Raw genomic sequence first — 22,491 nt, forward strand, 5'->3', positions numbered from 1 at the left:
CCCCGCCCCCAGCTCGCAGAGGCCGCGCCTGATAGTTCAGACCCCGCCTCGCTACTCAGAGCCCCGCCCCTGACAGTACAGAGCTCCTCCCCTACCTCGCGGAGGCAGCGCCTGCGGCTCCAGACCTCGCTACCGCTACTCAAAGCCCCGCCCCAGACAATGCAGAGCTCCTCCCCTAGCTCGCGGAGGCCTCCCCCTGCTGGTCCCGCCCCAGCCCTCACCTGCCCAGAATTCCGCCCCCAACTCTCAGAGGCCGTCCCTGCTGGTCCCGACCCTGCCTCCGCCACCCAGAACTCCGCTTCTGCCAGTCTAGAACTCCGCCCCCAGCTCGCAGAGTCCATCTCCAGCCCCAAGGTCCCACCTGGTCCCACAGAGCTTTCCCAGAGTAACCCCAACCCAGTGCCCTGGGCCCTCCTCCTAGATCCTGAGCCCTCCAAGTAATCCTCAAGCCCGTTCAATGTGGGTTGGGACCTTGGCTCCGCCCCGACCGCGGGCCCAGAGTCTCTCCCCGGCCTCTCAGAACGCAGTGCACGCAGCGGGGGATCCTCCCTGAGCCTTCCTGAGAACGGAGATGTAGAAAGGGAGGAGAGGCAGGAGAGGGAAGGAGGGGAAAAGTTGCAATCGATGGGAGAGGGACACCGACTCACTAACCAGTGTTATGTTCCCTGAGCTCCCAAGTGCGTGCTAGTGTGCGAGTGTGTGCCTGTCTGCCTTCACATGACTGTGGCAGAGGAGAGGCGGGGTACCAGAGGACAGGCCCCTTAGGAAACACTCCTCGTTAAGAACTTGATATTTGCATAGGTTTGCTTTGCTTAATAGCAACGCTTTACTGAAACTAGCGGGTTTTTTCTTTACTCCCTGGTTTATTTATAGAGACGAAGACCATATAAGCTTTTGTGTCCGAAGCTTTCATGAACCTTAAAAAAAAATAATTAAAAAAAAAGCTATTATTTTTGTGCCTTGGGGCCTCAAAGTTTGCAGGTAACCAAGGCCAGTTTTTAGATCTCTGAGAGCCATTGTGTACTTATCTTACTCACAGGAATGGAGAGTTCTGTTTTGGCAAAAGCAATCTAGAAGATCATTGAAACAGTCTGGTCCAAATGATTCATCTTACATTTAAGGAAAGAGGAGCAGAAAGGATAGGACTTGCCTGTCACACAGCTCTTTGGAGGAGGCTGGATTCTGGGCCACTTCCCCTCATTCTAGCTGAGATCCACTCTACCTGATGGTGCGGTCCCTCGTCTCTTGCTTTTTCTCAGTTTTCAAAAGGACTGAAAGACAAAGGAATCTGTGGAAACCTAGCTTCCCCTGGCTACCTGAGAAGTATAAATTCTCGCCACCATCATGTGTCGTGATCCTTGCTCAGTTTACTTTTTCAAAATTGCACATTGAGCATGTTACTGTTTCAAGAAATGTCTATTTGTTGATTCAGTGGAGTATTTTTCTAGCTGTCAGTTTATTTTTCTAGCTCCTCTCATTTCTCCTCATAGATGGATGGCACACTCACTGAAAACAGCATTGTAATACCTGACTCACTGCGGATGCTTGGAGATCCAATACTACAGTACAGCACTTTTTACTTTGGAGCCTTCAATCTACTCAAGAGCATTGGCAGTGTATGCCACTTTGGTTTAAGGATTATTTTGAGCTGAAGGCAATTAGGAAGAAGCAAATAGGTACAAGGTACTAGAAAAGCACTCTGCCCTCCCTCTATTTGCCAAAAAGCAGGATATAAGTTTACCAAGGTGTACCTCCTGCCTGCTCTACCAGGAAGGACAAAGATTAATCACCAGAGACAATTTTAGACCCCTGTCAGCCTGGAGACAATACAAGAAAAATCTACATGATAAACCTTAGTATTTGGCCTTTATCTGCAACTAGTCTCCCATATATTTGTCTTCCGACAATTTGCTGCCCCTAGAGACTCAAGATCCTTTATCTTGTCATTTCTTTAAAAATTTATTGTTCCTTGGCTAATATGCTATATAAACCCAAGTTCTAACCAAATCTTTGAGTTGCTTATCTCTAAGTATTCCCATGTTACCTATATGAACAACGCACGTGTTGATAAACTTGCTTTACTTTTGTTCATCTGTCTTTGGCCAGTCTAATGCACAAGGCCCCAGCCGGAGAACCTAAGATAGGTAGAGGAAAAGATTCTTCCTCCCCTACAAGAGCTTGTTTCCCTATCATATTATTTCTAATACCTATTAGAGCACTCAAGGGAACCTGCGTATCAGACAAGCCCTGGAAGTCTGTGGTTTTTAGCTCTCTTCGTGTAGTGCTAAGCTACTCTCATGGGGAAGATATTCTATGGGGTTAAATTTCCCTCATTCCCCCTTCCATTTCCAACCACCCACTCTGTCTCCAGAGAGCCTAAATAGGGTTTGCGGGAGCCTTCCACATCAGCCTGACTCCAGTTCCACAGAAGATAAGTGATTTTAGAGAAAACTGACAACACATCAGAAGCAGAGTTTGGTTTGAGCACCCTAGGCTCAGGAGTAAGATATTGGAAGGTGGTATGAAAGAAAAAGTTGAGGTGTTTGCCCCAGGGTAATGTCTGGAATTTAAAAAATGCTGGGACAGTGTTTGTCTTGAACAAGTTTTCTGCCCACGCCAGCTGTCCTTTCCAGGTTACCAATCACCTTAAAGAGAAAGTTAGCTCTTTTGCCATAGGCTTTAACCATCTGAAAAAAATCTGCTTTTCTTTTGCCTGATGTTGCACTGAAAAAAAACTGTTCTTCTACTTACTCCTTCCACATTTTCTCAAAAATAAAAGAGTCATCAAAAACAGAAACTAAAACCCTAAAAACCAAATCCTTATCCCCAACTTGCCATTGATATGTTACTTGTAAGATCTGTGACCTCTGTCATGCTGCCTAGGACTACAGTGGACTTACTGGGATGAATTTTAATATTCTCTCCTTGCATTCAATAGTCTCGCATGATGAGCTAGTTTTTATTGTCTCTGTCTTACAGATAGGAAAACAAGCTCCCAGTAACCAGTGAATAGGGAAGCTGAGATCAAGTCCCAAACTGTTCAACTCTAAAGTCAGATGGTCAGCACTTGTACTGTTCCCCACAGTAGATCTTATGCACCAAGAAGCAAGAATTCTTGTAGTAATTAGAAATAACAGTAACCTCTTATGCTTCACAGGGCATCAAATCCATTCACTGTCTTAATTTTCTCCAGCATATCTATTAGCATCTTGCATACAGTATACACAAAATGTTGGCTGAATTAACAAATATTAATAAGTTTACCATACACAGTATCATCTCTCCCTAGCCTCAGAAAAAATATATATATAGCCTCAAGCTCCAGCTCTGGGTAAATTTCTCCATGCTTTAGCTTCCTGAGGTAAGATTTACAAAAACCTGTCTCTCAGAATCTTTGGGGGAATTAAGTGAGAAAAAAATATATAAAACATATATATATATATATATAGTAACATCTAGGGCAGTGCACACAAGATAAATGCCAGGATGTTATATCTACACTGGGGTAGGCTTGCAAGTCAGTGCATAAGTTAAATGCAAGAATGATGCAACACTAATTGAAATCCGTAAATGTTGGTTTTCCTTCCTAATGCTCAATCGCTACTTCTTTTTACATAGCTATTCCCTTTACAGAAACTACAATGCAAACCTCTTTGCCATTTTATGTAGACAGATCTCTGTAAACCCAAGGAGATAAGGAATAAGGACCAAGGTAAAAGTAACTTTGGGTTGCCTTTTCCTACTTGTGTCACTCCCTGGAATATGAGGTTTCCATGTAATTCCAGCTCCAATACCCACCTACAGTGATATACTTTGTCTTATTTACTATCAGTAACAATACCAATAATTACTATTTAGTGAGTACCCGCTTGTTAAGAGTTTATATACACAGTTCTTAATTCCTCCATTGCAGGGTTGTTAGAATTCTATTTTACAGGTGATAAAATTAAGACTCAGTTCAAGAAACTTGTCCAATATAAGAGTCTGTAAGGCTTGGCACAGTGGCTCATGCCTGTAATCCCAGCACTTTGGGAGGCTGAGGCTGGAGGATCACTTGAGGCCAGGAGTTCAAGACCATCCTGGGCAACACAGCAAGACGCCGTCTAAAAAAAAAAAAAAACAGGCATGGTGGCTCTCACCTGCAGTCCTAGCTACTCAAGAGGGCTGAGGCAAGAGGATCACTTGAGCTCAGGAGTTAGGGGTTGCAGAGAGCTGTGACAGACCCACTGCATTTCAGCCTAGGTGACAGAACAAGACTCTCTTTAAAAAAAAAAAAAAAAAGTCTATAAATGGAAAAACTAGGATTTAAACCCAGTCTTTTAATCTCAAACCAACATGTATCACTATTCCCAAAAACCATGATTTATCTTTAGAATAATCAAAATCTGCTACTTGAGCCAGCTTCCCTGATAGGTGTTTCCAGCAGGGAGACTGACTTGTTGCTGCAATAACTATTTCTGGAATTCAAATTTTTTCTTTTGCTGTTGTTGTTGTTTTAGGGAGGCGGAGGTGAACTATTCCTGCAGTTACTGCATTACCAGGCTGATGTGTGGAATGGGTGGGGGAAACTCCTATTCCATCTCCCTGCTCCAGAAAATCCATTTAAAATATTGTACATGGATAGAAGACATATCAGATGTTAAACTGATAAAATTAGATGCTACATTTATTTTAGCCAAAAGGCCAAAAAGCAATTGGAATTCAACTTTTTTGCTCATTCCCTACACAGATTGTGTTTCATTCACGGCATTAGGATTCAACTTGAACATTCTTCCACATGTAGATAGTACAGTGACAGGTCAAATGCTTTTGAATTACAGCATTTGTTTCCAAAGAACTAAAATATCTGAGACTTTGTTTCTATGATAAAGTCCCAGACTTCCAGGTTCAATCCTTTTGCCTCAACATACAGATTCATTTTTTTGAAAATCCTTTGATTTTTTTGGCTAGGAGACCAGGATTTCTATGCTAATTCTTTTTGAAACATATATCATGTAGCATAATCAAAATCATGTGTGCGTGCATGCGTGTGTGTGTGTGTGTGTGTGTGTGTGTGTGTGTGCTGGGGCAGGAGTGATTACGTATAAATCCAGAAATCCTGTCAGATTACATTTTGGTGCATGCTTTTTGTATTCTCTCCTCATAACTTTCCTTAAAAGTAAATCATGTCAGAAGGTGGCATTCAAGCTCCTCATTGTATTCCTACAAGTACCCAAATAACTTAGATTTATACAAATATTTTTGAACCTTTTAATATACATTACAAATATTTTAGACCAATCACATTTTGTTGTAACATATTTACAAAACAAAAAATATATTACAATAAATATGATGAAACAGTGAATCTGATCAACAACAAGCTTTGTCACAACCAGTTATTTAAAAGGAATGCAAAAACCTGTTGGTCTGCATATATTAAGAGTTTTGAGATAAATAGGGGTCCAGAATTATAATGTATCCAGAAAAGAGATGTGGGGGAAAATCCCCAAATTTAAGTAAGATTCTTTCTCATTGCTAATTACATAATGTTTAATGATGTTTTAAACTGTGAACATTGATGAATTATCCAAACATGATACAAAGCTAATGTAGTTCTATCATTTCAAAATACGTGACATCCACAGAATATCCTTTTAATTGTTATCATTATATACTGTAGTTCACACAATATCTACAAATGTGAATGAGAAAGAAAAACAGGTCACAGCAACATGTCTCACATTCCAATTTTAAATAAGACAAGCACATACTGGATCAAACATTATTTTATAATACGTTAATAAATAACACCTAGTTTGTTATGGTTACCTTGAACAGTTTATGACTGTATATTTAAAAAGAGAACATTTTCTTCGAGTTTCACATTGTCAGTAAAAGGTAAAATAAATAATGAACTTTAACAAACAAACAAACAAAACAAAAGAGAGAAAGAGATCTATGTAGAACCTAAAGTATTTTTGACATGCCGCTTTTCCGGTATAGCTTGCCACAAGAAAGTTAAAACAAAAACAAAAAATGATTGTCTTTTCAAAACAACTTTTAAAAGCTTTTCACAATATTGAGCATGAACCTTTGAAGATTAGCATGAAAATCTTTTTGCCCATCTGCTTTGTGCATATATTTAATATATATGTATAATGCACATTGTATATGTGCACACAAAAGAGATCTACTAAAGTCACAGAATAGCAAACTGCTTACCCCTTAAAATGAGAACCAGCCAACACACTGATCTGAATCCAGCCAGTCTGAGATTGGGAAAGCATTCATTCTTGCTTTGCTTTCACAAATGTCCCTGTATGAATGTCGTTCCTGTGGATCCCCAACCACTTTTAAAACAATAAAGCCCACTGTAATAATCTAATGGGTCTAGATTTGCCTTGTGGGGAGGTGGGACCTGGTTCCTCAGAGCAGATACTGACAAGCCATCTGACTGGGTCTGCAGGTGAGTGCAGGTCTCTCACTGTGATCGTGCCATTCCCTTAACTCCTATTCAGTGTTGCCTTCCATTCTCTTACCACAACTGCTCACAAACCTAGAGAACACTGAGTCCATACTAGATATTGGTCCTGATAAGTTGTGAACAGGCCAAACTACTTTACCACCCGTTTCCAGCTAAGAATGTTTTCTTGGCTAAACAAAAGAAGAGCATTAAGCCTTACAGCAAAATTAGATGTTTCATTTAAACCAGGTTTAGAGTTGTTATAGTAGTAAGACTTTTTATTTAATTAATCACAGTTTTCTAAAGGGAAAGAAGGGTAGCAGCCCACCTTCCTAACCAGGAATAAAGATTTCGACATCTTCAGAGTCCCTATTTTCTTTAGCCACCATTTTCATTCATTTTTAGCTTATTCAGAAAGTTGGTGGTAATCACTGGACTGTAGTTTAATCACTGGACTATTATCACTCCCCACATTTCAAGTTCCTTTATATTTGTTAGTCTTCTTGACCAAAAGACATTTACAGTATTATGCTAAAGGCCTTAGTAAATTTTTACTTAAAAAAAATACCTGGTGGTTTTGTTCTTGGAGTCTGCATAAAGCCACTGCTCAAATTATATCTTTCCAAGAAAAATCTAGAAACCATTAAACCATCATATAACTCTATTATCATAACTTTTGCTCATTAATCCTATTCTCTGACAATGTGATGGGTGTTATGCCTTCATGGGTGGTGGCCTCTGTTTTCCATTTCCCCAGGTAGAATGCTGAGTAGGCTCCCCAAAGAGCAGGGTGGAATGCGGTGGTTCTGCAAGGTCATCTGACTAGAAGTTCCTCTCATGCTTCAGATCTTTTACGGTGGGAACTTTGAGAAACCAAACATCCACATTCCTTATCAATGAGAAATTAATTCATGAGTAACTTAACGGTTTAGTACTGAAAACATGTTACTGGAGTTTTTGGTTCATCTGCGAAAACCTCAGAATTGTGACACACACTAAGCATTAGCACAGGTCTGCAGCAGAGATGGAAAAGCTCATAAATTAATATAAGGGCTTTTGGCCTTGATTTTCAAATTCAGACCAGGCATCATTGAGCTCCATGAAAATCATCTTTGCATATTGTTCATAGGGTTGCCCAGTAGCCTGTAGAGAAAACAAAAACACACATTAGATACCACAGACCAAAATTTCATTAATATTAAATTTTTCACTGCCAATATATGGGCTCTAAGTAATGGAAATGTTTTTCTATTTGACCATTTCTCCTTTTCAGCCTAATCTACTATATCTGACCCAAATTACTATAACCTCCCCATCATGACCTCCCCCTAGAAATGCACAAGGGTAGTAGTAATCCATCAAGACGTAGACAACAGAGAGCTTATCAGGCAGCACAAGACATATCTCTGTTCTCCAGACGTATCTGCCAAATGACAAAGGTTCATGACAGCCCATCTCCATTGACTGTTTTTAACTCCCATTTTCCCATTTCTAAAAAGTTCTTTGAGAGTCATAATGGGGCATACAGTTTGTGGATTTTTCTGGGCTCTTGTTTCTCCTTCTCTTTTGATTCATCAACATTCAAGCACTACCATTGCTTCTCATTAATTCTTCTTTTCAGACTAGTACAAAAAAATGTGGAGAGATGAAAATCATATGCATCAAATTCAAGCCTGTGTTCCCAAGTGGCACTTCGATCATAGCTTCATGTCATATGACTGGTATAGTCTATGTGACAGCAAGATGACTCACTTCTTGCTGAATGTTTCTATGTATTGTATGATGATTTCATTTGGCCATGAGTTAGTTGAAGTTTCTGACAAGGTAGAGCCCTTAGATGTATATATACTTCAATGAAAACATAAACTGACATAATCAATGTAGTGATAATCAAGAGAGTGGCAAATTTAATTCCATTCTGAATATTTTATTGATTCTCACAAATTTTACCAACTACATTCTGAAGCTTTTTCATTACCATCCTAGCTAACTATACTGCTGTTATCTCTACAGGAAAGGAGTTTTCTTCTGTCCAGCTCTTAGCCTGTCCTTACTATTGTAAGCCAGGACACAATTTACTTTTTCTTTTCTTTTCTTTTTTTGGAGACAGGGTCGCACTCTGTTGCCCAGGCTGGAGTACAGTGGAGCGATCTCAGCTCACTGCAGCCTTGATCACCCAGGCTCAAGTGATCCTCCTACCTCAACCTCCCGAGTGGCTAAGACTACAGGCTTATGCCACCACACCAGCTAATTTTTTTATTTTTTTTGTAGGGACGGGGTTTTGTCATGTTGCCCAGGCTGGTCTCAAACTTGAGGGCTCGAGCGATTCGCCTATCCTGGCCCCCCAAAGTGCTGGGATTACAGGCATGAGCCACCGTACTCAGACACAATTTACTTCTGAGCCCTAAAAATTAATCACTGGGTAAATCTTACTCTCTCTAAATAAGCCCCTGTAATATATAGTTTGATATCTTCTTTCTCATTTCATAAAGTATAACTATTTGTTTAAATATCTGATTTTAGCTCATTGACTTAACTTTATTAAAAATAGGCCATATCAACCAGCACATTTAAAGTAAAACACATACTCATAAGATAATGAAGCAAGGACCTGACAAGTTACACAACAGGGCAGGTTATACCCACTTTATCTGGGTGCACCACCAGGACAGCCTTCCTGTACACCTTCTTCACCTGCTCTGGTGTTACCAGGTCTGCCATGCCAACTGGTTTCCACTTGGTCTCCCCAGCCCACAGTACGGTATGCATTGTGGAGAGAAGGGCTCTGATATTTCTTTCTTTGCCTTCAATCCATTCCAGAATCTGTAAACACAAAGGGGATTAAGAAATTCAAATGCTTACTTACTAGTTCAGAAGGTTTCCACCAGGACTCTAGAAACCCCTTCTGCTCCAGCAACATCAAAACACTTAGGGCAACCTGTATAATCCAGGCTGTTTCCTCCACCTGGAATGCTTCTCCTCCTCAATCTCCTACCTTGTCTCCCTGGTTAACTCTATCATCTTTCAAAAGGGTGCTGAGGAATTTCACACTGTTAGACTTTGCGAGTTTGAATTCCTTTCTCTCCCATCCCCACCCCCAGAGTTATACTCAATATAAACTCCATGAGGGTAGATATTGCACTAAATAAGTAAACCTTAAAAAAGGGCCAAACTTCTCTGGGCCACTCTACCTTAAACATATTTCTACCATAATATGTACCACACTTTATTGTAATTGTGTGTTTCTCTTTGCCTGCCATTAGGCAGAGCTGTTTGAGGAAAAATATTATTTCTTATATATCACTGTATCTCGGAACCAAATAAGAAACCTGGTGCAGAACAGAGCTCAAAAAGGCTTGTTACGTGAATTGACCCATTTAGCCATTTATTTGAACTATGAACATTCACAGTTTGAACAAATGAGGTGATTAAGTCAGAGGGATCATAAAACTGTATCAGCATTGAGTACCTAACAGGAGTTCAGCTAAGTGAGTGTTGCTGGACGAATGGTTTAGTCACATTAATGACAGCCACCCTCCCAAACAATTACATACCCTTTACCAATTAAATAATCAAACATGGTTTAAATGAAACAAACAGCTTCTTTTATAGGAAACTGTCCGAATTTGCCTAATGAACAAAGGTTATTGAGATGAAGCACAAAGTTTTTGGAAGAAATATTAAGCTTCTGTGACATTGGGTGGAGTGAAAAACATGCAAATGAAAGACCCTACATTGTACTAAAAAATGTATCAAAGAATCTAAGTTATATTAGATGTATATTATATACACCTGCAACAAATCTGTCAGGAAATTATACAGAACGGTGGTATATGTTTTCAGAATGTGTTAAGATTGACTTGCCGTTCAAGTACTGGTTTTGCAGATGCTTTAATACAGAGACAGATTACATCCTCCTCTTTCAGTTTGTTGCAGTATCAGCATATTTAGTATTTTGTCACATAGGAACTCAACCTCTCCATCTGTGAAGAGCATTCCAATTCTCTTGATCTTTACAAACTCTTCCAGACCTCATACCACTCATCAACAGAACCACCCTCTGTTTCCCAGCTAATCTGCATCCGCCTGTCCATACAACATTTTCATCTATGAAGTTATGTGGTTTTTTTTCAGCTGTGAAACAAAGGGGTTAGATTCGCTGAATTGCAAACTTAAAAAAGAAAAAAATGCTGAAACATACTAAAACAGTATGTTGATTTGAGGAAAAAAGTATGTTGATTTGATTTGAGGAAAAACCTCAAATCTAATTTTACCTAAACCTCCAGAATCAGAAAGAGAGAAAAGTGGAACTGCTTTGGCTAAAAGTAGAGGGAGACAATGGGGAAGACAGGAGCCACACTTCCCTCAGCCTTTCTCTCCTCTACCTTCCAAAGCTCCAGGTCTAATGTTGCAGGAATTGGTAAGTCTCAGGTACATAAATATTTCTCTATCGGTAGAGAAAAGATCCTGGGGACTTCAGTCAATCTGGTTTAATAAAAAAGCTCTCAAGGCAGAAAGAGAAAACATAAATAATGCATTCTTCTTACCAGCAAATTCTAGTGACTCATCTTTAGAATGTGAATGCCATCTGAATAACAAAATCACCTCTTAGAAAGTGCCACTGCTCATTTGAACAGGCAAACAAAAGAAATCTATATTGCCATATCATGGAATAACATTTATTTTATTAAAGAAAGTAAACAGTGTGTGCAACCTCCTCAAAGCTACTTTGCTATTAAAGGGCACAGTTGTACTCAAATCACAGCTGCAAAGACCAAATGAAATAGAGTGGCCACCAGAAATCTACTATCATGCCTTTTATAGGTGATATGGTCTGAATGTATGTGTCCCCCCAAAATTGCTATGTTGAAATTCTAACTCCTGAGGTGATGGTATTAGGAGGTTAGGGCTTCCTATTGGGAGGTGATTCGTTCATGAGACAGACCTCTTATAAATGGGATTAGTGCCCTTATGAAAGAGGCCTGAGCAAGACCTCTTTCTTCTGCCTATGAGGACACAGGGAAAAGACCACCATCCATGAACCAGGAAGATGGCCCTCACCAGACACCAAAATGGCTGGCACCTTGATCTTGGACTTCCCAGCCTTCATAACTATGAGAAAAAAAAAATCCTGTTGTTTATGAGCCACCTAGTTTATGGTATTTTGTTATAGCAGCCTGAATGGGCTAAGACAATAGGTTACTCTCATGGCGATAGCTCCATACACATGACTTTATCACATGACTTTGTCATATAGGATAATCAAGCTGTGTCAGGGGCCTCACTCACCTTTAGTTTCTCAGGATCCATTTCCTTAGCCATTTCCTCCTTTCTCATCTCAGCTATTGTCCGAGGCCCCTTTTTGTCTTTGTGAGCATTGAAACCTTGACCAGAGAGTAGGTCTTCAAAATCAGCTGCTTTTTGTTTCCCTTCTGCAATATAATTTTTGAAAATCATTATAGTTTTCATTCTTAAACATAATACTGTATCATTATCTCACAGCATCTGGAGTCTTCAAGGTGTTTTTAATATGCATTCAGTCCTTAACCCTCATGCTTGCTTACCCTGTGAGTAGGGTAAGAGACTCTTGCATCCATTCTACAGATGATGAAAATGAATCTGTCCAGAATCATATATGTGGCAAGGTTAAAACTGGAGGCTGGATCATGAAGCCAAATCCAACTCCATTTCCACTGTACCTTCTCTTTAGATGAGGATGCTCATTATCCCTCCAGATTATAACTAACTCATATTAGTGTTGGCACTGGGATCTCGGTTTTGGTACTTGAAATTCATGCATGCTACCACTTCTCTGCCCATATTCTGTTGATATTTTAGTCAATCACTTTGCTCTTTCTCTCCAAGTCTGGTTGTAGCCTCTTAATCTTTCTCAATTTGTTTGGAGAGGCAGCCGAGCATGGTGGCTAGGAACAAAGACTTTGGACCCCAACTCCCTGGGTTTGAATTCCAGCTCTGCCACTTATTAGTGATGTAACCTAGGCAAGTTACTTATTATCTCTATTCCTCAACTTCCTCATCCATAAAATGGGGATGGTGTTAGGAATATTACTCACCTTATGGACTTGTTTTGAAAATGAATTAGTTAACATTTAAAATGCTTAGAACAGTGCCTGGCTATCTAAATGCTTGTTAAAACAAAATAGAACCAAAACATAACAGTCCATACAGTCGATTCAAATCAACCAAAATCAGTTTTTGAGTTGAAAACCATTTGCTATCTCTATACTGTAAGACATACACATACCTGTTTTTGCACACACTGAAATGTAAGTGCTCTGAAACTAGGGATTTTGTTTCTTGTTCCCTGCTGCATCCTCAATGTTTTCTACACTGAAGATGCTCCATAAGTATTTGCTGATTGAAGTCACTCACCCCACATCTATCTACTCAAAAATGGAGGGGAATTGGCACGACTCTATGGAATTGTCCAGGAAATATCCCTGCTAGTCAAGAACAAACATGATGTTACATATCCCTGACAACTGAATTCCTAACATGCTGGTGTTGTGAGCACCTGTGTTCTAGCCAGTAGGGTGTAGCAATAAAGGGCAGGGGTTCTGGAGCCAGATTGCCAGGGTTCGAATCCTGGCTCTGTCGCTTATAAGCTGTATAAACTTAGGAAATTACTTCATCGATCTGTGTCACAGGTTCCTATGATATGCGGTTGGTTTTGAAGATTATAAGAAATAATACAGGAGTCCCCCCACTTATTCACAGGGGGTATGTTCCAAGATCCCCAGTGGACACCTAAAACTGCAGATAGTACCAGACCCTATATATACAGTACTCTTTTTTTTGATCTGATAACACAGATGGCTGCTAAGTAAGTAATGGGTGGGTAGAGAATACAACATAGATGTGCTAGACAGAGGGACGCTTCACATCCTAGGCAGGATGGAGTAAGACAGTGCGAGGTTTCATCACGCTGCTCATAATAGTGCACAATTTGAAATGTATGAATTGCTTATTCCTGGAATTTTCCATTTAATATTTTCAGACTGCAGTTGACCTCAGGTAACTGAAACTGCAAATAAAACCACAAATAAAGGGGGATGCCTGTACATGAAAAATGCTTAGGATAGCACCTGGCATACAGTAAGGACTCAATAAATGTTAGCTACAGCTACTAGGAAGAGCAGAAGAATTGCCTTTCCATGTTCCATAGAGAGAAAGGCCTCTTCCCTCACCATGTTCCTATGTACTTCATTGCAGGGTCTGACAAAATCAGCTGAAATATAAAATGTACCAAAATAGGCTTTTAATACACTCAAATCTAACCATCCTTCCTATGCAAAAATATTACTTTTCACTCATTGTCAAGATCCTATCCAGAGTATCCTCCAGCCTCAGGTGTTGGCACCATCATAGGTACCCCGCTGATCTCAGGAATCCACCAAACAGAGCATAAGAAAGACCAAGTTTTCCAAGACACATACAGTCCTCCAACTGGGACCAAAGGGCAAATATGACCAATGTGCTTGAAAGATTCCCCAACTTTTTCTTCCACTTCCTCTTCCAAAGGAATAACAGCTTTAAGATCCATCTACCTCTCCACTCATATCCCTTCAACATTCATTTAGTGCCTACCCTATGCCAAGCACTATGCTAGGTGCTAATGATACCATGGCAACTAAGACACAGTCCCTGCCCTCCATCTGGTTCCAGTCTGGAGATAAACAGACAAGTGAGCCCACGGTCACAAAATGGTATAAAAGTTAGGAGCATAGTCAACCTAGGAGCCTCCAGGTACAGCGTTGGGGGTAGGGATCATGTTGTATCTCTACAACTATAAGATTCCCTCAGAAACTACTGAATTGAAACTACCCAGAAAATACTGTCACCTTCAGAGAGACACATTCAGGCAGTGTGACAACATAGACAGGCTGCCCTATAGCTAGGTCCCATACCATTATCCTTACCCAAATTACTTGATCCTTTCCCACGTTCGTTCTGGCCCCCAGGCATGGCTGAGAAGCTCACGTTGTAGTTGGGTCGGTTCTGGGGAGAGGAGTGGGGCATGCTGGGCTGAGGCTTAGGCTGTGGCTGCTGCCAGTTGTAGGCACCTCCCTGCTGCCACCCGCCACCCATAGGCTGGGGAGACGCCTTCTGTGGCGAGCTGAGAGGCGGGAATCCTCCACCCAATCCAGTTGGTGTGGTGGGTTTGCTGGCAAATGAAGAACTACCTAGAGAAAAAAAGAGATAAAGAAGGTAAAACTATTTTGAGTGGCCTCTAACTCTTGTGTCTTAAGACACTGTTTGCAGTGGCTTTAATAGCCATTCCCTTGACTGACAGCATAAGTAATCTTCCTAATATAGATAAAGCAATTGCAGGCATACATATTATTTCCTTAATCCCCACAATAACATTTCTAGGTATGTTTTAATAGCCTCATTTTTCCTTCAGATGAACAAACTGCAGGTCAGAGCAGTTAAGTGATTTTTCTCAGAGGCACACAGCAAGTAGCTGAGCCAAGACTTGATTCTGGATCTTTGCCTCCAGGTCAAAAGAACCCTGGCTCTTCCCACTGTGCCATCCTTCCCCACCCTTCCATCTTCTGAGCAGATTCTGTTTCTTCACTAGAATAAAATTTTTAAAAAACTACCAAATGACAAGAATGGGGAATAAAACAGTCCACTCATTAAGGTGCTACTTAAACTTCAATTATTAGGATTAATCATTTTTTGTTATAAAGCATGGTTAGTGCCCAAGAGTAAATAAAGATGTTTTGAAATTTCACAAGTAGGTTTTAACTTCATACTACTTGCATTTCACTGAAGGAGAGCAAAAACAGTCAACATTCTGATAACTTTAAACAGGACAAAGGATCTTATTCAAGCTTTGAAAATGATGTTATTTTGTGCCAGGAATTTAAGTAGAATCTTGATTCCATAATCTCCAAACTTTTAAGCACTCACTGCGTACAAGCTGGGCTATGTCCAAAATATGAAAACCAGCTGTGGCTTACATTTAAAGAGGTAAAATGAGAAACTGAAATGTGCTGATCTCCAAAGACCCTTTCATGTAAAAAGTCTAAAGTAACAATAATAAAATAACTAATATTTATATAGCTCTTTAGAGTTAACAAAACGTGTTTATGTACATTACTGCTCAGATCTACACAACACTCTTAGGAAGTAAGTAGTATCACTGGCTCCACTTTAAAGATAAGGAAATTAAGGCTCAGAGAGGTTTCCTGATATACTCATGATCACACAGCTAATTAATGGAGCTGGGATTAGACTATGTGCATCCTACCTCCAAATGTCATGTTCATTTACTGCACTCAGTAATCCTTAATTCCTCTCCTAATTGCTAAGCCTTTCACTATAACTCATCCCTTACGATCTCTTCTTTCTATAGATACTTTCCCTATTCTGATCCGGGGGCTCCACTTTCCTTCCCTGCTGGAAATGCATCATGATCACTGGACTTACCATCAATCTGAGTTTCAGTCTCAGCTCTATCATTCATTCTTGCATTCGTTCTTCATTCATTCATACATATATACACTAATTCACCACTATTTGATGAGCATTACCAAGTGTCATGTACTATGCTGGGCACTAAGAATATAGCTGAAAACAGGATATAGAGAATCTTTGCTCTTCTAAAGCTGGGTAAAAAAACTCACTCCTTTGAGCCTGAGTTTCTTCATCTGTTTAATCAAAACTATGTCTATATCACAGGTATACTGTAAAGACACAACAACTATAGGAAAGTATTTCACAATTAAGCAAACAAAGAGACGTTATATATTATAAAATAATGTAAGCTCATATGCTAATAAGCACATGCCTGGTACATCTTCAGGGCTCAATAAACACTTGGTGATAGGAAAATGTAATGACAGGGCTTGTCTTCAAGCTTGGCATTGCCCCACTCATTCCATAACTAGCAGCATGAATTCCTTCTTCCTATGTCCCAGAGCCCTCCTGCCAATAGCACGGGAACATACACCTAAGACTTGGTATTCATTCTACACTGGGGTTTCATTTTATATTTAAGGAAGCTTACTCTGTTCTGAACATATGTGTTTTTTTTATTTTAAAATTTGGTAAATACGGAAAAGCCTAAAGAACTAAGAAAACCTTGCCATATGCCTACCACACTGTCAGTTATTCATTCATTTAGGAAACACTATTGAGCATCCTCTAGATGCCAGGCTGCAGACACAGTGGTGAAAAAGCAGACGCTGACCCCGCACTCATGGGGCTCATCAACATTGCAGGACTCTCTGATGTCTACCCTTCTAGAATATTTTCTCCCCATGCTCAGCAAGTCTAATTGTTAATGCTATTGAAGCAGAGAACTTACAGAAATACAAAGTGGTAGCTAAATCCAGAGACCACTGCAATCCTCATTAAAAGCAAAGCAGTAGTTCTCAACCTTGATTGTGCATTAGAATTACCTGGAGAGCTTTTTAAAAAATGCTCCATCTTGTGTAGCCCCTACAGTAGCGGATATTTTACATTTGATTAAAGTTTCTTCCTCCCACTGTAGTGCAAGTTTCAAAGAACAGGAATGTCATCAGCTTTGATTCTTTATTACATCCTGAATGCCTACCACATAGTAAGTACTCAAAAATACCTGTGAAATGAGGGAATTAATGCTCAAGGGTAGAAAACCATTGACTGGATGAACTGAACTGATACCCCTTCCCACACTCAGCTACATCAACCTCTAAACCTTTTATGAGTGCAAGCTCCAGAGCTAGACTTCTTGGTGTTGAAAGCTTGTGATTTGTGCATGTTACTTAACCTGTTGTGTCCCTGTTTCCTCATCTGTAAAACGAGGATTATAACAGTCACTACTTCAAAAGATTATGAGGAAGATTAAATGAAATGATACATGTAAAACACTTTAAGTAGTGCCTGGCACATAGTAAGGCCCCAATAACTATTAACTGTTATTTTTATTGTTTTCATTATTTGACATTATATATTTGTTAATTTATTATTTGATTCCCCTTCTATAATGTAAGTTTTATTAAGGCAGGAGTTTTGTTTTGTTTGGTTATTTTTTTTTTACTAAAACAGTCCTAGCACCTAGAAGGCACAAAAGTGCCTTAAATACTTGTTGGATGAATAAATGCATTAAATGCATTAAAAATAAATAATAAATGAGATTTTATTGAAGTAAAATTTCATCTGATATAATATTACTTTAAAATTTGAAATTTTCAGTAAGATACAAAGAAAGGTGGAGAAGAAAATGCATAAAATAATTTTGAGAGTTCTTAAAAGGGAAAAACATCTAAATAGTACAGAATGGAAGATAAAGATGCTGACACGAGTTACAGACAACAACGGTAGCCAGGCTCACATTCCCTCCATCTGGCTCTAAATGCCTCAGGAGGGCTTTCTGAGATCACAGACTATCAATATAGCCAAGATAAACCTTTGTGTCAGGGCTACCCCACCCTTATTTAACAAATCTGCACTGCCCTAGAGGAGGAAGGAAAAAGGAGGAAGAAAATGTTTCAGAACATAGTAGTCCAGTGAACCCCTCCTTGAAAACAGGCTTCTTGGTGAAATCAGTTTGAGAACTCTGGATACTGTGTCCCTCTTAGTGGTAATCAAAATCCACTGAAACCAGTGCTTCCCAATCTCACCTGCTCTCAGAACACTTATCCTGTAACATCTATTAACATATGGTGAAAATATTCTGGAAATACGATACTTGAGTCTATTTTCTGTATAGAATTTTACAAATTGACCGGAGAGCACCACAGTTAATGGAGAGAAGGGGAACGGTGTGAAGATCTCACAGGTAACATCACCGCATCACAGTAAGTGTTCTGCAAGGTTGGCATCATGTGGCACAAATCCATCTGACCAGCCCTGTCTCATACTGTTTCCCTACGCATTACTTTTGCGCAGCCAAACTCTGTTGCCATGAGCCCCTGAAAGCTCTAACTTTATTCATGCTACACATCCAGAATTAGGTACTGGAGAAATGAATCAATAAAGATGATTTCTAACCCCACATCTGATTCTCGCTTTCCTTTTTTAAAAAGCCAATCTCAGGTTTCAGAGGATAGCTTAAGAATACACACTATTTGAGGTTCCAGGTGACAATATCAGCTTGCTGTAACACCAAAGACTGAGATTTGAGGCTTTATAGCTATAAATAAATGTTATTTGTATCTTGATCTTCTGAGTTTGTACCTAGTGTCCCAAGGTCGGCAAAAGGATCCAGAGTCTGGGGTTTGTTTTGATGGGTGGGAGTACCATGCGAGGATCCGGTTGGGCTGGTGGCAGCTGACTTGCTTCCCATTCCAAAGCCTCCTGAAAAGGAAATAAGGTCATTGAAAATGAGTTAGTTGTTTGAGGCTGAATTCTGAAATTCAGAATTCCAGAGTTACTGTTTATTTGTCTCCTAGGCAAATTAGGACAGGGTTTGAAAATGTCTAAGAAGTTGCTAGACCCTGTTTCCCTGACCTGGGTGAATGGTGGCCTTGAACAAGGACACACCACAGAAAAGACAAATGCTGTTTCCAGGCCACAAGTGTGAACTATTATTTCCAGTGTTTGTTTTATTTCCAGGTCCTCATGTCACCTGACTTCACTCTTTCCTATAAGATTCGAAGTTAGGTCTGGATCTGGATTCTGGCTTTGCCAATTCCTGAGTGACCGTGGGAATCTTGCTTAACATCTTTGAGCTTCAGCATTTTACCATTAGTTTTAAAAAAGAGAAATAATATGAAACCAATATCACAGGCAACAAAAGAAAAACAAATGGGACAATTGTCAAGCTAAAAACTGCTGTGCAGGGAAGGTAATAATCAACAGAATAAGAAGGCAACAGGGTAAAAAGACTCTTATCTCTCACCATATAAAAAAATCAGCTCAAAATCCATTAAAGATTTAAATGTAAGACCCAAAACTATGGAATTACCAGAAGAAAACATACAGATGAATACCAGAAGAAAACCAACAGACGTATAAAACCAACAGATGTATAAAAAAATCCTAACAACACTAATCATCATAGAAATGCAAATCAAAACCAAAATGACATATCACCTCACTCCTGTCAGAATTGCTATTAAAAAAAACAAAAAACATGTTGGCAAGGATGTAGAGAAAAAAGGACACAGTTGGTGGGAATGTAAATTAGTACAGCCATTATGGGAAACAATTTGGAGGTTCCTTAAAATATTAAAAATAGAACTGCCATATATTTATCAATCCTGCTACTGAGTATATATCCAAAGGAAATCAAGTCAGTATGTCAAAGAGATATCTGCACTCCCATGCTTACTGCAGCACTATTCACAACAGCCAAGATATGGAATCAACCTAAGTGTCCATTAATGGATGAATGGATAAATAAAATATGGTGTATATACACAATAGAATACTATTGAGCCATAAAAAGGAAGAATTCCTGTCATTTGAGATGACATGGATAAACCTAGAGAGCATTATGTTATGTGAAATAAGCCAGGCACAGAAAGACAAATACTGCATGTTCTCATTCACATGTGGAAGCTAAAAAAGTTGGTCTCATAGAAATAAAGAGTAGAATGGTGGTTACCAGGTGCTGGGGTGGTTGGAGATAGGGCAGGGATGAGGAGGCATTGGTTAAAGGATATATTATTACAGCTAGAAAGGAGGAATAAGTCAAGAGATCCATTGTACAGCATAGTGACTCTAGTTAATGATAACCTACTACATTCTTGAAAAATCCAAAGAGAATGGATGTTAAATGTTCTCACCACAAAAATGATAACCATGTGAGGTAATGCATTTGTTAATTAGCTACATTTAACCATATCACAGTGTATATGCACTTCAAAACATCATATTGTACATGACAAATACATACAATTTTATCTGTCAATTTAAAGAAAAATCTTTTTTTGAGACAGGTTTCTCACTCTGTCTCCCAGGCTGGAGTGCAGTGGTGTGATCTCGGCTCACTGCAGCCTCAACCTCCTGGGCCTAAGTAATTCTCCCATCTCAGGCTCCCAAGTAGCTGGGACTACAGGCACACACCACCATACCTGGCTAATTTTTGTATTTTTGTAGAGATGGGGTTTTGCCATGTTGCCCGGACTGGTCATGAACTCCTGGCCTCAAGGGATCCTCCCACATCAGCCTCCCAAAGTGCTGGGATTATAAGCGTGAGCCACCACGCCCCAGCCAAAAAAAAATTTTAAATTAAAAACAGAAAGAAATCCTGTCACATGTTACAACACAGATGAACCTTGAGGATATTATACTAAGTGAAATAAGCCAGCCACAAAAGTCAAATGCTGTATGATTCTACTTATGGGAGGTATATAAAGTAGTCAAACTCATGTAGAAGGGTGGTGGCCAGGGGCTGGTGGAGGCAGAGGTAGGGAGTGATTTAGTGAGTGTAGAGTTTCAGTTATGTGAGAAGGTCAGTGGGGAGGTGGGTTCGTTCTGGGGATCTGTTGCACAACAAAGTGCATGTAGCTGATAATACTGTATTGTATACTTGGAAATTATTGGCAGGGTAAATGTTACGTTGTGGGGAAGGGGTTGCTACAATAAAAAAAGGAAACAGCAACTGCTTCAGAAAGTTGTTGTGATAAGCCCATTGTGTATGTGTTTGTATGTGCACGTGTGCACTTAACTTGCTCAATGTCAGGAGCAGTCACACAAGACAGCTCCATAAATGCCATAGTGGTCATGAGGAGGAGACTTGTTGATGACAGACAAATCCCACCCTGAAGTAAGTACTTTGTAAAGAAGGAAGAATATTCACATTTGTCAGCATCTACAGTATGCCAGAAATTCTTATATAAGTTTTTTTTATTTAAACTTACACAACTATGTGGGACCAAAATTATTATCCCCATTGTTCAGATAAGAAAACTGAGGCTCAGACTTGCCAAAAAAACCCAAGAGTTTCTAAGTGATAGAGTTTGATATATATTTATATCCGTCTGATTCTATTGTCAAGATAAGACATTCAGCAAATGAAATTTAGAAAAGTTAAATGGTGTATGATAAGTAGCACTATCATGTCATCAAGTGCATTGGGAAAAGCTCTTCTAGAATATGAATCTTTAGGAAAAAGTGACACAAATTACACAGGTAGGCCACAATACTCTGTGAGTACTCACTTCATCTTGGGTAAGGATCATGCTTTTGCAATTATATAAATGTGTACAGAAAATAACCTGCTTTTACCTGGTTTAGCATGCCAGTCCCAACCTCCAGAAACATCTGGCTGAATGTTCACAGCAGGCGTACTAGAAGCTGCAAATGGGGAAAAGAAAAAGAATGAGAACAAGAGAGCTCAGAACCCACTTTTCTGAGTTCACACAGGATAATGCCATTCCATCCCTGAAGCCTGCATGGCCCCAGCAAGATCCCAAGATATCCACTCCTCCTTCTGAGTTCTTGCCACACTCTGCAACACTCAATATGTTCTGCCTTCACCTCTGGTTGTTCACATGAGGCTTGACAGAAACTATATATTATTTGTCTCTGCTCCTTCTTTGTCTCACTTTGGTTTTACCTCCATATCCACACACTGAGTTATCACTGAGCACGTGTCTGTCTCCATTCAATTGTCAGTCCCTCAAAGTCAGGAAAGAACTATCTTATGTGTGTGTGTCCCACCTCTAAATTTAACACAGAGTCAGTGTGCAATAAGAAAAGGGGGAAAACACCTTAAGCTCAGTTTACCTTTGCTAAGCATTAAGTATAGAAGCATAATCCACTTAAAACTGACATTTTGTTTTCTCCTCTGCTGTGACATGAGTTGAGAATAATGAGTCATGCAGAACATGTACTGGGCACTGGCTATACATCATCACTATGCTGGTTGTCAGGGATGTGTCTATGGTACTCAAAATAAACTCATCACAGCTTCAGAATAAACCATTCTGACCCCCCCCTCAAAGTTCCAAACATATAATTTAAAAGAAATATTTGGCTAAAAGGAATCAGGTGGCCGGGCGCGGTGGTTCACGCCTGTAATCCCAGCACTCTGGGAGGCCGAGGCGGGCGGATCACCTGAGGTCAGAAGTTCAAGACCAGCCTGG

General features: G+C 39.8%; 1 protein-coding gene and 1 non-coding gene across 6 annotated transcripts in view; both read right to left on the reverse strand.

Annotated features, from left to right (window-relative positions):
• Window positions 1-4,504: 4,504 nt before the first annotated feature.
• Window positions 4,505-4,695, reverse strand: LOC112438774 (U2 spliceosomal RNA). The gene has a single exon (XR_003027131.1). It is a non-coding gene; the product is annotated as a U2 spliceosomal RNA (small nuclear RNA).
• Window positions 4,696-5,236: 541 nt separating this feature from the next.
• Window positions 5,237-22,491, reverse strand: part of DNAJC6 (DnaJ heat shock protein family (Hsp40) member C6) — a 161,213-nt gene continuing 143,958 nt past the window's right edge. For all 5 annotated transcript variants that reach the window (XM_008958946.4, XM_008958948.3, XM_003806937.4 and 2 more), the window contains 6 exons: window positions 21,632-21,700; window positions 18,635-18,754; window positions 14,386-14,649; window positions 11,735-11,877; window positions 9,092-9,268; window positions 5,237-7,588 (listed from right to left, as the gene is read on the reverse strand). In XM_008958946.4, coding sequence (XP_008957194.1) covers window positions 7,487-7,588; window positions 9,092-9,268; window positions 11,735-11,877; window positions 14,386-14,649; window positions 18,635-18,754; window positions 21,632-21,700 — 875 coding nt within the window. In that variant the 3' untranslated portion in view covers window positions 5,237-7,486. The remainder of the gene's footprint in view (window positions 7,589-9,091; window positions 9,269-11,734; window positions 11,878-14,385; window positions 14,650-18,634; window positions 18,755-21,631; window positions 21,701-22,491) is intronic.

The sequence above is a fragment of the Pan paniscus genome, chromosome 1 (assembly GCF_029289425.2).
Source record: "Pan paniscus chromosome 1, NHGRI_mPanPan1-v2.0_pri, whole genome shotgun sequence".
NCBI lineage: Eukaryota > Metazoa > Chordata > Mammalia > Primates > Hominidae > Pan > Pan paniscus.